The sequence below is a fragment of the Numenius arquata genome, chromosome 5 (genome assembly GCF_964106895.1).
Source record: "Numenius arquata chromosome 5, bNumArq3.hap1.1, whole genome shotgun sequence".
Classification (NCBI taxonomy): domain Eukaryota; kingdom Metazoa; phylum Chordata; class Aves; order Charadriiformes; family Scolopacidae; genus Numenius; species Numenius arquata.
In genome coordinates, this window is record NC_133580.1 from 4,619,355 (window position 1) to 4,632,714 (window position 13,360).

Consider the following 13,360-nt stretch of genomic DNA (forward strand, 5'->3'; position numbering starts at 1 on the left):
GCCATTCATTATTCTGCTCGTAAAGTTTCTTCAAAAGGAGAGGTGCAAGAAACGGCTCTTCAGAGATGACAATAAAATGTTGGTTTCTTTTGGTATAGTTGCCTAATTTTAACACTTTGAATACTATAGAGCTATTTTAACGTAGATGCAGGGCGCTCTATATTTGGCATATTGCCTTTTTTCAGTAGGTGTGGAGCTGGCAATTGATGTAGCATCTTCGGTAACCAGGCTCCCTGCCTGAGGCTTTGGGATCGTACTTCCAGCTTTCCTCAAAGAGACCGGGTCTTGCACGATCCCACTGCATGTGTTGTTACCAAGCAGTTCCTCCCAAATAAAAAATATGACTTCATTAACCAGTTTCAAAGAAGGGTGGCAGAGATGTAGCAGCCTCAGCGGTGCACCTTTCCTACCCTATTTTCTTGGTGGCAGGTGATGGAGAGAGCGAGGTCCCCAACGAGGGGAAGGAGCCCCCTGAGATGGCTGAGGATCCCAGCAGGAGCACTTGGGAGAAATGCACAGGAACTTGAGCTGTGCTTCCGCTCATGGTAGTGTTTATTGGAGAATAAGAGTTAAATTCGAGTTAGATGTGCCCGTGCTGCTGTCTGGATTGAGGCAACCAGGTGAAGAGAAGTGCTGCCGAGATCAACTGTTTGCTGCACGGAGCTGTGATGAACCAGAGGGCATTTACAGTCAGCACACGTCCCCGGCTGACTCCTCATCTGGGTAATCATAGCTCTGCTTTTCACAAAAGGCTTTTCATGCTGCAAGATGTCAAAACACATGCGGACATAAGTATTGGCGGTAGTTTTGAGACTGTCAGGAGCCGCAGCCTGCTTCCCTGTTAATCCTCATGCATGTAACCAAGAGGGGATATCTCCCTTCCAAAACTTTAAAGTTAATTCTGGGGGTTTTTTTCCCAATAAAATCTACAGGAGAGAGAGGGTCCTAAACCAGGTATTTTATTTGGCTGTTATCAGCTCTCCAAAAAATATTGGTGAATCAAATCTTGTTGTATTACAACCATACGGAAATTTTGACAGAGCTCATGTTAAAGCAAGAGCATCCAGCGGAAGGCTGCATGTAACGATGGCGAAGTTTGCCAGACTTCTCCAAAAACGTAAGCTTTTGACGATCACCTCAAGGAAATAATATTTTTTAAAGGAAGCTCAGCATTGCCCAACTGCAGATTCTTACTGAAGCAAGGATGTGCAGTTAGGAAACCAACGTCAGCTTTCCATCTGGGAGCAAACTGTCCCTTAGAGACCCCTTGCCAGGTGAGGGACGTCTCTGCACACCCTCCGCTGTCACACAGGCTGACTGTGGCTTTCACCTCGGTGCACACCGTGGATCCCTCCGTGCAAAGGCCGAAGGAAGTGGGACCCAGCTTGATGTCCTACTAAAAAGACGAGTAGCAAGAACAGACTCTGGTTTATTTGTTCCAGAATAAAGAATTCTCTGGGAGTGCATTGGGATTTCCATGCAAACTGCATTATTTAGTTTCATTGATTTTTTTCCAATGTAAAAAGAATATTTGATTGAGAGGACGTTTCATTAAAATATTCACCTTAACAATGTTGTATTTGGGTTTGTGGTTTGTTGGTTTTTTTTTTAACAAGAGACATCTTGTTTATAGAGGTCCTCCAGACAGTTACATTATGGAAATGCCATTTGCAGTGTTATGAATTCCAAATTTTCCACACAGTGAAAAACCCAACTTAGTAGTAATATCAGGTTTATGCTGTTACTTTCTTGTAAAATAAAATGAAAGACTCAGATGTCTGCCTCCACTGAGCCAGCTCCATTCAGATCTCCACTTACACTTCTTCATTAGCGTAGACAAAATAAAGGCTCACATGATAAAGCCCACAGGAGAAAGTCTGTTAAAAAACACATTTCTTGTCAGCGAGTTGGAGGAGATATCTGAGTCTTGGGTGTTTGTCCTCTGAAGTGATTTTTCTAATTCAGTTTCCTCCCCTAAGCACATCCTTCTGCAGAGTAATTCCTGAAGATGCGTAGTAGGGACAAGTAATCCCCTTTGGTAAGAGGGGACCATTTACTTGCAGCACAAGCATTGGAAATGCCGGGGTGTTTTGCAGTATCTCAAGCCACGTGAGGTCTCTGTTCCTTGCCTGGTGCTCTTCTGTCCTCGCCCCTTCCCACAATTATCTTAGGAAAAAGCAAGATTTGTGGTACATTTCTCTTTCCTCAGTTTCACAGTTTCTTTTTCAGATGCAAATACATTCTCAGGTCACACGGTAACATTTTTGTACCTATCCAAGCATCTTATTTTCCAAATTGAAATGGTCTTTCACTCAGATTTGCAACTGCAGCAAACTGCCAGTCTTCAGTGGAAATGCCAAGCTGTAGAAGCATAATTAGTATTATTTCGCATAGAAAGGATGAAACTCATTTTCCTTTAACTGTCTTTTGAGACTAAATCGTTCGCAATCACGAAGGCCAAGCCAGCACTGAATGGACACAAATAAGGAAGCTGGTTACTCTTTCTGAGGAAGAGAAAAATGCAGCTTTGGTGAATTTTCACAGCCACTAGTTTGGAGCTGGCCACATGCTCCCGCCTGGTATTTCTCACTGCGGATCCAAATCCAGCTCTGAAATGCCGGGGCTGGCTCCCACTGTGACCAGTCAGACCAGCAGCTGCCTGCCCCGGCTGTCCAGCTTGCCCACACGCCGAGGAATCTCAGCTATTCCATTACATATTGGAGCCAGAGCTCACAACGGGATAAACGCTGCTGAAAGCCCTCCATCACCACCAAGAGCAGCAGGAATGCAAGTATCAGTATTTGAGGCAATCGCTGTGGCACATTATCAGATGCTCAGATTTATTGAGCCGGGGTGGGGGGGGGAGCGTATAAAGGTTTACAAATGAACTCTTTTATCTAGTGCCAACTTTTCCCCGCCTCCCGCTTTTTGGTTTTAAAAAAGGGCAGATCTGTTGCTAACACCTGGAGCCAGAATGCAGGTTCCACCTCGGGCAAAGCAGGGTGCCCTGTTCAGCAGCTGCCAAGCAGTTATCACTGCTGCCCGGCGGGTTGACTCCAGGACAGACAGACAGACAGACAGACTGGCACGCCACAAAAGGACACAGTTCTTGAGGGCTGGTAAAAAATAAAATATTTTTGGAGCTGAAAATAATTTAGACCTTACTTTGAAGAAATCTCGATGAACAATGTTAAAACATGGCAATATACATTTTTTTTAGGAAATATAATGATGTGAGACGTTTTTGAGGGAAAGTCTAGGGACTATAACAAAGCCCTACACATATATATATATATATATCAGCAGAACAGGTACCTACTGGCCAGCACCCCTCTCGTCTCCATATACATCCTGCCAAGACAATTCAGACTTTACCGCCTCCAGGTGCTTGCATACTGTTTTTATTCTTAACTATAACATTTTTCACAGAATAAGCAAAGAGCTGTATTTGTGCAGCGTATTTGTGCAGACCTTACAGCCCTTACGTGAGTCTGGAGCCCACTCTCCCCCACGCACGGAGCGGTACCCCTCCCATTTGCTCGCCTCCAGTGAGCCAGTGCTCCCAGTGCTAGAGAAACTGGTCACAACCCAGTTTCTATCGCTGGGCTGGCAACTGACCACCCCTGATTTGGAAGGTGAGGTAGGGAGATTGGTCTCTGAAGTCCACAGTCCCTGAGGGCTTCCTCCGAATGTACCCAACATTGGGCTGGCATCCAGCCTGGGAAGCTGCCCTCAAGTCAACCAGCTTAAGTTGCTGGGACCAGTGGACATGACTGCCAAGCTATTAGACTCAAACCGGTGTCTCCACTGGTACAAGCTCCATAAAATGATTTTGACTGTCAACACAGAATCATAGAATCATTCAGGTTGGAAAAGACCCTTGGGATCATCGAGTCCAATCATCAACCCTACTCTATAAAGTTCTCCCCTACACCATATCTCCCAACACCACATCTAAACACCACATCTGACCTCCAATTTAGTATAGAATAGATAATAGAAATACATCAAAAAAGCAACGTAGTAGAAAGTTCAAAAATAAAAAATTCCTCTGGAACCATTTCTATTTATTGGGTGGCTGGTGGTGTTTTGTGAGTGGGCATTGGTTTAGTCCTTAGCAAAATGACGGTCGGTATATGTTTTAAGAAAGGGCTGGTCCCTCAGCTGGCTCGTGTTCAAGAATAAGATCACTTGCATAATTTCTCTCTTGACCACAGATTGCAGAATAAGCAGCATTTTAAGGTGATTACTAGTAGTCCTTACAGAACAAAACAAGCCACTGAAAGAAGAACACCTGCAAAAATGGAGTGAGTTTTTGCTGTCCTGCTTCTAAGCTGTGTTTGCGTGGTGATTTTTGAGTATTTTCCCCCTCCGCCGGCCCGGCCGTCGTGGGACACAATGAGGAGGACAGGCAGAGCTATAGATCTCTATAACAGCAGAGCAAGCAGCTGAGATGTGCTGGGTATACGTTTGGGAATGGCTTTAAATGTTATTCATCTCGAATAAATTACAAATAAATAAAAAGAAGGAATCATTGCAGTGTTTCTATATGCATAAACAGCCATCTACTTTAAAACGGTGTGCGCCAGTTGGCGTGTGTGTAATCAGTGTAGGTGTCCCAGTTTGAGGTAAAACAGAAGCAATTTTCCTTTCAGCAATTTTTACTAATTTTCCCTTTTTTTGCTTAGGCTATGATAGGTTTTGTGCGCTGTGAAGAAGTTATCTTAAATTTTGCTGACTGTTCTGATGAAAAATTCCCTTGACACCCCTCATTCTGGAGCCCACGTGTGGGCAGTCCATCCCTGGAGATTTTTTGAAAACCTGACTGGACAAGGTCCTGAACAACCCAGTCAAACGTTGATGTTAGCTTGCTTTGGGTGGAAGGTTGGACTAAGTGGTCTCCAGCAGTCCTTTCCAACTCAGTTTTTCCCGTGATTCTGCAATTACAACACGATGCCTGACCATCACATGAAGGGTTTAGCTTTCTGCCACAATTGGCTGAACGCTGGATATGTCTGTCTTTGCAGAGTTCCTCTGGGAGGATGCTCTTGCCTTCTGGCAGGCGCCGCCTCTTTTATAGCGGCAGTTCTCAACCCAGGCATGCCTGAAAGGGGGGGAGATGGACTGCAGAGCGTGGCTCTGGGCTGCGCTCCTTCGCCGGCACACACACAGCAGGGACTTCAACTCAGATCTGAAGCTCTCGTTCAGCCAACAGTAAATGAAGGGGTTGTAGCAAGTGCTGCTCATGGCAAACCAGTGAAAAACAAAGTACAGAGCATTGCTACTGTGGATGGCCCTGCAGGAGATCAACACCACGTAGCAGTTTAGGGGGAACCAGCATACTGCAAACACAATCACCACCACCATCAGCATCTTCAGCGTCATCTTCTTTTTCCGCTGATGGGCATAGTACTGCTCCATGGTGAGGTCCCCAATGGCGTTTCTGAGCCAGAGCTTCTTGGCCACCATGGTATATGTGATGGAGATCACAAGCAAGGGCAGGACATACAAGAGAACAAAAGTAGTCAAGTCCAAATACTTCCAGAAAAGATCAGCAGGAGGAGGGAAGCTGGGGAGGCAGACCATTCGTATTGTTCTGTTCCTGAAGAGCAGAGAGAGAAAGAACTGTCAATTCCACTACCGGATGCACACAACACCTGGAGGACAAACATCTCAGATGTTCTTACAAGTTTCAGTGAAAGTACAGGCAGCAGAACTCATTCAGTAACACTGGCAAGTGCCACTTCAAATGGAAAATTTTTGCTTCAAGTTTGACCTTTGGCCCCAGTGGAGATATTTTAAACACATCCCCAGGAAAAGAAAAAACAATAATCCATATTGACATCTGTGCCCCCTAACAAGGAAGAGCACCTCTCCTCTGTGCCTACTTCAAATTACAGGGCCGAATCTCTGAGCAAAAATCAACCAACAAACAAGCCTGAAAGCAATTCCATTGATTTTCATGGTCCTTTTGTGGGAAACACATCGTGCAGTCGAAGAGAAGGAAGACTTCTCTGTTTCACCATGCTTTCCTTTTTAATAACACAGATGGAGAGATGTGTGCCTTAGAATCTGTGGGGCTTTGATTAAGCTGCACATGTCATATAAAAAAAAAGCACCATGTAAATGTCTTACCCGATATAAAATCTTGTCAAAGTCTGATAAATGGCATGAGGCAATGAGAAGCAGCTGGCCATAACCCAGATGATAATGATGCAAATCCCTCCTTTCACCATGGACATGCGCGGCTTGAGAGGGTGCATGATGACCTGCGGAGAACAACCAATCCTGAGGATTTACAATGTCTCCAATTGATAAAAACAAGCTGCAAGCTTTAGAAAAAAAGAATGCATCTTTGCTTTATCCATGTCCAGGAGCAAGCGTTTCACGCTGATCACTGAGAAAGAAGCAAACAGCGTGGGTGCTTTCCAGGACAGCAAGGAACGCTCAGCATGGTCGTTAAGTGTGGCACAAGTTGAAAGCCAAGAGGCTGTTCTGGCTTGTACTATGGTGCAAAAAAATCTCCTCATTGCTATGGACATGGGCTCCAAAACAGATGGCAGCCACGGGTCTCACAACATCTGGCATTTGGTGGACTCACAAGACAGAGTGACAAGATGCTTGAGAACCACAGTTGAATGTAATCTTTGGCCGGCATGGCACTACCAAACTTGAAGGCTGGTCCCTTTTATAGTCACAGTTCACCCTGTGAAATTCTGGCTACAGCATGGTGTAGTCCAAGGTGGGTTTGCTGCTAAGAAGGGCTACTCTATCTGACAACGTCTTGGTCACTCTTTCAGCCTCACGTTGAAGTTCGAAGCACTGCAGCAGCTCTGCATCCCTCCAGGGTTAAAAGGCAAAAAGGAGAGACTCATTTTACAGGACTCCGGAGAGTATAACGGGTGGAAAATGCAAAGAGATGTGCAGGTATTAAATGTTACTGCTGGCCCAGAGCCCTGAGCAGAGAAACACGCATCAGCTTGGCTTCAGAGATCATGATGGTTAGATATCTGTTGAGCTACGTGCACTATGGATGATTATATTAGGCAATGAAACAATAGTTAAAAATAGACCTATCATGTCATCCAAATGATCTTTTGGCTGAGGAAGCCTTTGGTATTTTACGCATGTCTTTTCTAGTCTCATTATAAATATCTACTTAATCGAGCTTTTACAACTCCCCTGGAGCATCTGTCTGCTCTGGTACCTCTCAGGACTAGCAGTATTTTTAGAGGCAAGTGTTGATTTCTCTTTGCTCAGTGACATCTCCTTACTTCTATTTTTATTGCCTTGGGCCATACTAGTTAATTCCAGTCCTGAGGAACCTAATCCACTGAATTTGAAGACAGGTGTTGTGTTTGCCCTTAGTTAAACAAACACTTCTTGATACCAAGCCATGCTTTGCAATCAACTCGGAATCTACTGATTAAAACGAATCATTATCCAAATGCTTTGCTTTCAGGAGCTGTAATGTTGCACATAGAATGGGCAGACAACCAAACTTTTTGTGGTAAAAAAAGACAGAAATGGATGATCTGTACTCTGTCAGTCAGGGTAATTTTCTGACACCAGATGGAGCACGTCCCAGACAATCAGAGTGGAATCCATTATTGGTTTGAACTTCATCTAGCCATGTCATTTATCATGTGAAATTGCTTTTCAGTAACAACTATTTCCGTGACTCCGGCACTGCAAGGAAAATAGGCAGTCTGCCTGAGAACACACCTTGCAGGATCTGCTCTCCCAGCGCATTTATCAGCTTTAGCAAAAAAAAAAAAAAAAAAAAAAAGCATTTATCAGCTTTAGCAAAAATAACAAACTGCATTTTACTTCAAGGAAACCCTTTGGTTTGCACTCATTGCTTGACCCGGCAGGTTTTCCTGATTGGTGTTCACCAAAAATGTATAGGGAGGGGAGGAGAGGAGAATTTCTCGCCTTGAACTGAATGTGGTAACACAGTTCTCACTACTTCCAGTCTTAGGCATCCCAAAGTAATGGGGCAAGCCTAAAAACTGTGAGATTCTTCATAAATGAAGGGGAAAAAACTATGTATTTAGCACCATATTTTCTAGCAAATGTAGGTGTGATGTATATTGCATACCTGATGCCGATCCAGAGCGATGGCAGCAAGGGTCAGCACAGACACGTGGACGGAGCAATACTGGACAAACCGACTTACGTGACACATCAGCTTTCCAAAAACCCAGGTACTGCTTACAAACCGCACCTGAAGAACAGACAAAATTGGATTAAAACAGTGTGTGTTATCTGCAGAGTAGCAAACAGTCTTCTCTGGAGTATGGTAAGGAAGAAATGCTTTAATAGAGCTTCCTCGTGCTTTGTAGATGCATTATACTCAGTTTTTCTGGGGAAACAGTGACTATGCAAGAGGCTTTGAAACAGAAGTGAGATTTATTATGCTGAGCAAACAAATCCGCTTGAGTAGTGCCCTGTGTATGTGTGTTTGCACGTGCAGGTGTACGTGTGGCATGGCCCTTCTGGAAAATGTAAAGAAATCTTGGTTCAGCTCTGTAGGGAAAAAAAGTAGCTTGCCTCCTTAAAACCGGTTGCATGTCTGCCATTGTTAAAATGTTTGAATTTGTGGATGCTGAAGCGTTGCGTAGGTTCAAAACTTAGTGAGAGAAATTCATGGAAGGAAAAATCATTGAGGGCAGTGAAATAGGGAGGTAACACCTCTGAGTTAGGGACTGCCTGTCTGTGGAGCATCCCTGCCTACCTGCCCTGTGTCAATACCCTTCCTGGGGTCTGCAGCTACCACCCACGCTCAGAAACAGGACGTGGAGCTGGGTGCCAGGGTCTCGCTGGCACGCTGATCTCTAAGCCCAACTCTCATCACATTGTGTGAGATACATCAACAGCAATTTCAGGGGTGTAAATTAAGTTACGCAAGCAGAGAGGAAAATTTTACCCTCCTGTTGAAAAAGCAACTCACACTTCCCAAGCTGGGCCGCCTTCCTCATTGATCTGACCTCTGCAGGTACAGGAGCCATCTCCACCTGGGCATGAAATCCCAGGGAAGGGAGGGAGGCAGGGAACATTTAAAGCCCTCCCGAGACTGCAGTGGCAAGGGCAGCAGGGCATTTCTTATGATTTCCCAGAGAGGTGTTACTTATCATGGCTTTTCTGCAGAGGAGATTATCCCAAATAACGGTGGTTGTCTCACTCCCTTGTTATTTATGACTGCGCAATATTTATTCCAAATTAATGTAACTCATTCTGGAAGCAGATTAAGCTAATTATGAAATAAAGCACATTTACTACGAAACATCTGTCCACACAGAAAATTAGTCAGGACTAGCTAATCTCTTTTCAAATAATCTAATTAATTTCTCTACAGAGACAACGCTGGTAGTAATGACTGTCACTGAATGTGTAGCAATGTGCTGTTTCTTTGAAGTTGTTGTGAAGCTCTTTCCTAAGAGAGCTTACAGTTATTTAATTACTTGTGCCTAATGTGTGACTGTTGTGCAAACACACAAGAGGGCACTATCCTTTCCCTGAACGGATTATGGGACGCGAATCCCATCAGAGCGAGGCAGAGAAATCCCACAGAAGAAACAGGCTCAACTTAAGGAAAGGTGAATTCAAACTGATAATTCAGAGACTGCTTTGGGAAGGCGGAAGAACACTATGGACATCTCTAAGGACTGAAGCAGGAGTGTTTGGGATGCTTTCAAACCAGAGGGCTGTGTCAAATTCAGCTCTACAGAGAGTTCTACTTACACAGTGTTTATAGGTGGTGACAGCGGGGCAAGAAATGAATCCGTTTCATTCTTCCCACCTCATTCTTTTAATATTTTTTTATGTCTTATATTATTTAGTAACTGAAAATAAACAAAGGGTAATCAGCCCCAAGCAGCACAGTTTGTGGTGCCCGAGTAAGAGGCACGCCAAGCACAGACCTGGCGGCTCTCCCTGCCATCATCTTCACAACGACTGACCTCGTTTGCGTCGTTTCTGTCGGGAATTGGCAGTTAATTGGACTTTCTAGTGTCAAACTTGTCCCCGCTTCCTTTCCCCATCAAAAGACACGCACCCGTGCCTTGCCACCATCCTGGAAGAGGGAGGAAAGCTGCGGAGGAGCGACGCCTCCCGACAGGATTGCGAGGTCCCGACTCGGCTGAGCAAACCCTTGCCTGCCTGCGAGGGGGTGTCGGGGAGGGGGGGCCACGACCGCAGCTTGTCCGGGAGGCTAAAGGGAGGAGGGGAGGACACACCACGAAGAAACTCTGCGTATTAGCCTGTTACTGGCCCATTCAGTACACGTGCACACAGCTGACAGGCACACACAGACACCAGCAGAACACAGACAAGCCGGGTGCTCACCAGCGTGAAGGGGGTGTTCAAAATGGTGATCATCACGTCGGCAACGGCCAGGTTAACGATGAAGAGGCTGGTGGCGGAGTGCATCCTTTTGTTCTTGATCACCACATGGCACACCAGGATGTTGCCGAAGAGGGAGATGCAGATGATCACGGAGTAGGCGACGATCAGCAGCGTCTTCACCGTCCGGCTCTGGGACTCGCCCTCATACTTGGTCCCGCTTTCAAAGTCCCCCAGGTCCTCCAGGTCCAAATCACTGTGGAAGAAGGATTGGTTAGGGAAGCCGTACAGGGCAGAGAAGAAGTTGGTGGTGTTGTGATTCCCCGCTCTCCAGAAGGGCTTGGAGATGTACTGCAAAGGGAACCACGTGCGCCTGCTCATGGCTCTAACATTGCCCATGTCCCCGGGGGCAGGCTGCACGCTCCTCTCTGCCCTCCTTCCTTCCAGATCAGCTGCTGAAGTCAGTGATTGCAGGAGGGCACACTCACACTTGCATTTTGAAAAATCTGCCCTGTGCCTGCAAACTACATAAAAGAGGTGATAAATGGGTCCTTCTTCCTGTGCTGATTACGTGTGAGCTTTGCTCCAGGGATGCTCCAGCTGCTCTTCCTTTTTCAGTCCCATATGTCCTATGTACAGAAGCTGATTCACGTATGGAAATATCAGAGGTCCCCAAACACTAGGAAGAAATCCTAGTGAATATTTCCCTTTGGGCACTGTTCTGCTTCTCTCCTGCAACTTCTCCTTGGAAATCTGCTATATTGGTTTTCCACATAGTCCTTCGTCTGTCAGGTCTCCGTTTCCCAAGAGTTTTTAGAGCTTGTCAGAATCAGAAAAGCAAGGGCTGCCTTTCCCTTTTCTCTCCATCCTCAAAGTGTCTCTGAGCCATACAGTGAAGCAGCTTTGCTCAGAGGCTGAGTGGTCCCTGCTTTCCCTGTGATATATACAGCCTGCCAGATGACACACCGCATATGAAATAGCCAATAGTGTATCTCTTCCTAGTTTTCTCCTGAGGTGGATTGTAACCCCACACATAGACGATGGGAGAGGCTGACATGTGCAGATCTGGCAGAGCAGGAAAACACAGAGGGAGTGGATGTGCTCTGATCTTCCCTCTCTCCTCCCTCCTCCTCCTCCTCCTCCTCCTCCTCTCTGGGTACCCAGCACAACAGCTCATGGAGTGAAGCATCTTTACTAACCTGCAGCATTTTCCTTTCTCTCCATTCCAGAGTTTTAGCAGACAGAGAACATCACAGGATTTCTGCCTCCAGAGAGCTCCCAGCTTTGTGCCTGGTGCTGTCTCCTTCTCACTCTCCCATGGCATGGAGGACAGTGTAAAAAAGTGAAATGTAACTTGAAAATGAGAACAGAAGTTTCAGGGTGCTGCTGGGTGTCCAGGGAGACTCTTGCAGCCCTCTGTGCACTGAGCCGGGATTGGGGGGGAGAGCAGGAGTAAAGAGCAGCAAGATGGGTGGAAATGCCTATTCTCCTTCCCTTCCTTTGCAGACACAGTCATTTATAGAGCCGTTCAGGATCCAAGCTCAGAAACTCAGATGGAAAGAGCCTTTCTGTGCTGCCTTCCTGCAGTGGGACCCCGCGCCCCGGGGTGGGGAGCATGTGGCTCCTGGGAGGGCAGGAGAGGCTGCGTGGGAAAGAAGGTTTGCATATGGGACAGGAGACAAAAGTCAACTTCTTCGTGTTTCTGACAGACTCTGCATCCCAGCATTCGTTTGCCAGCACAGAATGTCTTCTGGCATAAGTGCTTTTGTCGTAAGCGTCTTCAGAGATGTCACCAGCCTTCTCCACTCTTCCCCAGCATCCCCAGACCCCTTTTCTCTTCTGGCCCACACCCTGCCCAGGGGCTGAGCTGGGCACATGGTTGGGTCAGGGCACGAACTGGCAGGTGGGGCATTTAATCTTTTTCTTCATAGTTTCTGTTGTGTAAGGATACTAATCAACTCAGGATTTTACTTGGAGGATGGTAAATCACAAATACATCACTTAAGAGCCGTGAAGGCGGAGGGCCATGGCACGTGTGAGGCCAGGACTCTTACTGCCAAAGGAGAAATGGCAACCGCTTTCCTTCACGTGTCTTCTGGAGATGCAGGCTGTTCAGAAATTGCTGCCGAGGGCTTGGTGGTGAATGCCACCCTGTGTGTGTATGTATATCTATGCACACACATGCCCTTTCTCACACACGCAGTGGCCCCAGCGTGGCTGGAAGCCTACGCTGAGCGGCTCCGGGGTGGGCAAGCACCCACCGACATCTCCACCGTGGCATTACAGAGGCTGTGGAAACACAAGGGGCTTCATCCTGGAGCTCCTTCGCTGTGTGGTTATGCGCTCATTTCCCCACGTTCCCTTTCATTCCTTTGCCATGCATTAGAAGGACGACTTGCCAGAACAGCATTTAGATGCACATGCACAAACCCCATCGTCGTGAAACACCCCGTGTGCCCAATGCTATTGGCATACTACAGTATTCTGTGCAGAACTGATTTATTCTGTCAAAGGTTCAAACACTTAAGCAATCATATGCTGGTTTGCTGTGGTTATTATCCACTTATAAACATTCTGAGCCGCTTTTAGCAGACTTCAGTGCTCATCATGCATCATAACTTAACGTTTGTTCTGGGTCCTCTAAGTCAAGCAGAGAAAGCAAGGGAGAAATGTACTTTTTCAAACACACTCATTTGAATTGCACAGAGTCAACCTTTTTTCCTATGAAAGATTTTTGGCTTTCTCACTCTGACATTCCTTGAGTCAAAAACTTTTGGAACTTTTCATTTTCATAACATTATTTAGCATTTTCGGTTTTGGTGGTTTTTTGTGTCAAAAAGAGATGCCAAATTGCTGACATTTCAATTGAGATGAAGATCCACTTTCTGAATAGATCTAATGTAGACTAAGTGTTGATGAGAGCCAAAGGGCCTCTTACTCCGAAGGTGGTGGGATGCTGGAACAAGTTGCCCAGAGAAGTTGTGGATGCCCCATCCCTGGAGGTGTTCAAGGCCAG

The 13,360-nt window shown here is 46.1% G+C and overlaps 1 protein-coding gene across 1 annotated transcript; it reads right to left on the minus strand.

Moving 5' to 3' along the window:
- Nucleotides 1–4,977: 4,977 nt before the first annotated feature.
- Nucleotides 4,978–10,725, minus strand: LOC141464638 (G-protein coupled receptor 83-like). The gene is made up of 4 exons (XM_074147660.1): nt 10,348–10,725; nt 8,102–8,227; nt 6,136–6,269; nt 4,978–5,602 (listed from the first exon to the last, which is right to left on the minus strand). The coding sequence occupies exons 1-4, from the start codon at nt 10,723–10,725 to the stop codon at nt 4,978–4,980; spliced, it is 1,263 nt and encodes a 420-aa protein (XP_074003761.1).
- Between the last annotated feature and the right edge of the window lie 2,635 nt (nt 10,726–13,360).

Bases quoted from the DNA above. Each gene is read 5' to 3' on its own strand.
- LOC141464638 (XM_074147660.1), bottom strand. From the start codon at position 10,725: ATGAGCAGGCGCACGTGGTTCCCTTTGCAGTACATCTCCAAGCCCTTC. The intron at 8,228-10,347 runs GTGAGCACCCGG...TCTGTTCTTCAG, and splicing joins TGAACACCCCCTTCACGCTG to GTGCGGTTTGTAAGCAGTAC. The intron at 5,603-6,135 runs GTAAGACATTTA...TCTGCTCTTCAG, and splicing joins TTGACAAGATTTTATATCGG to GAACAGAACAATACGAATGG.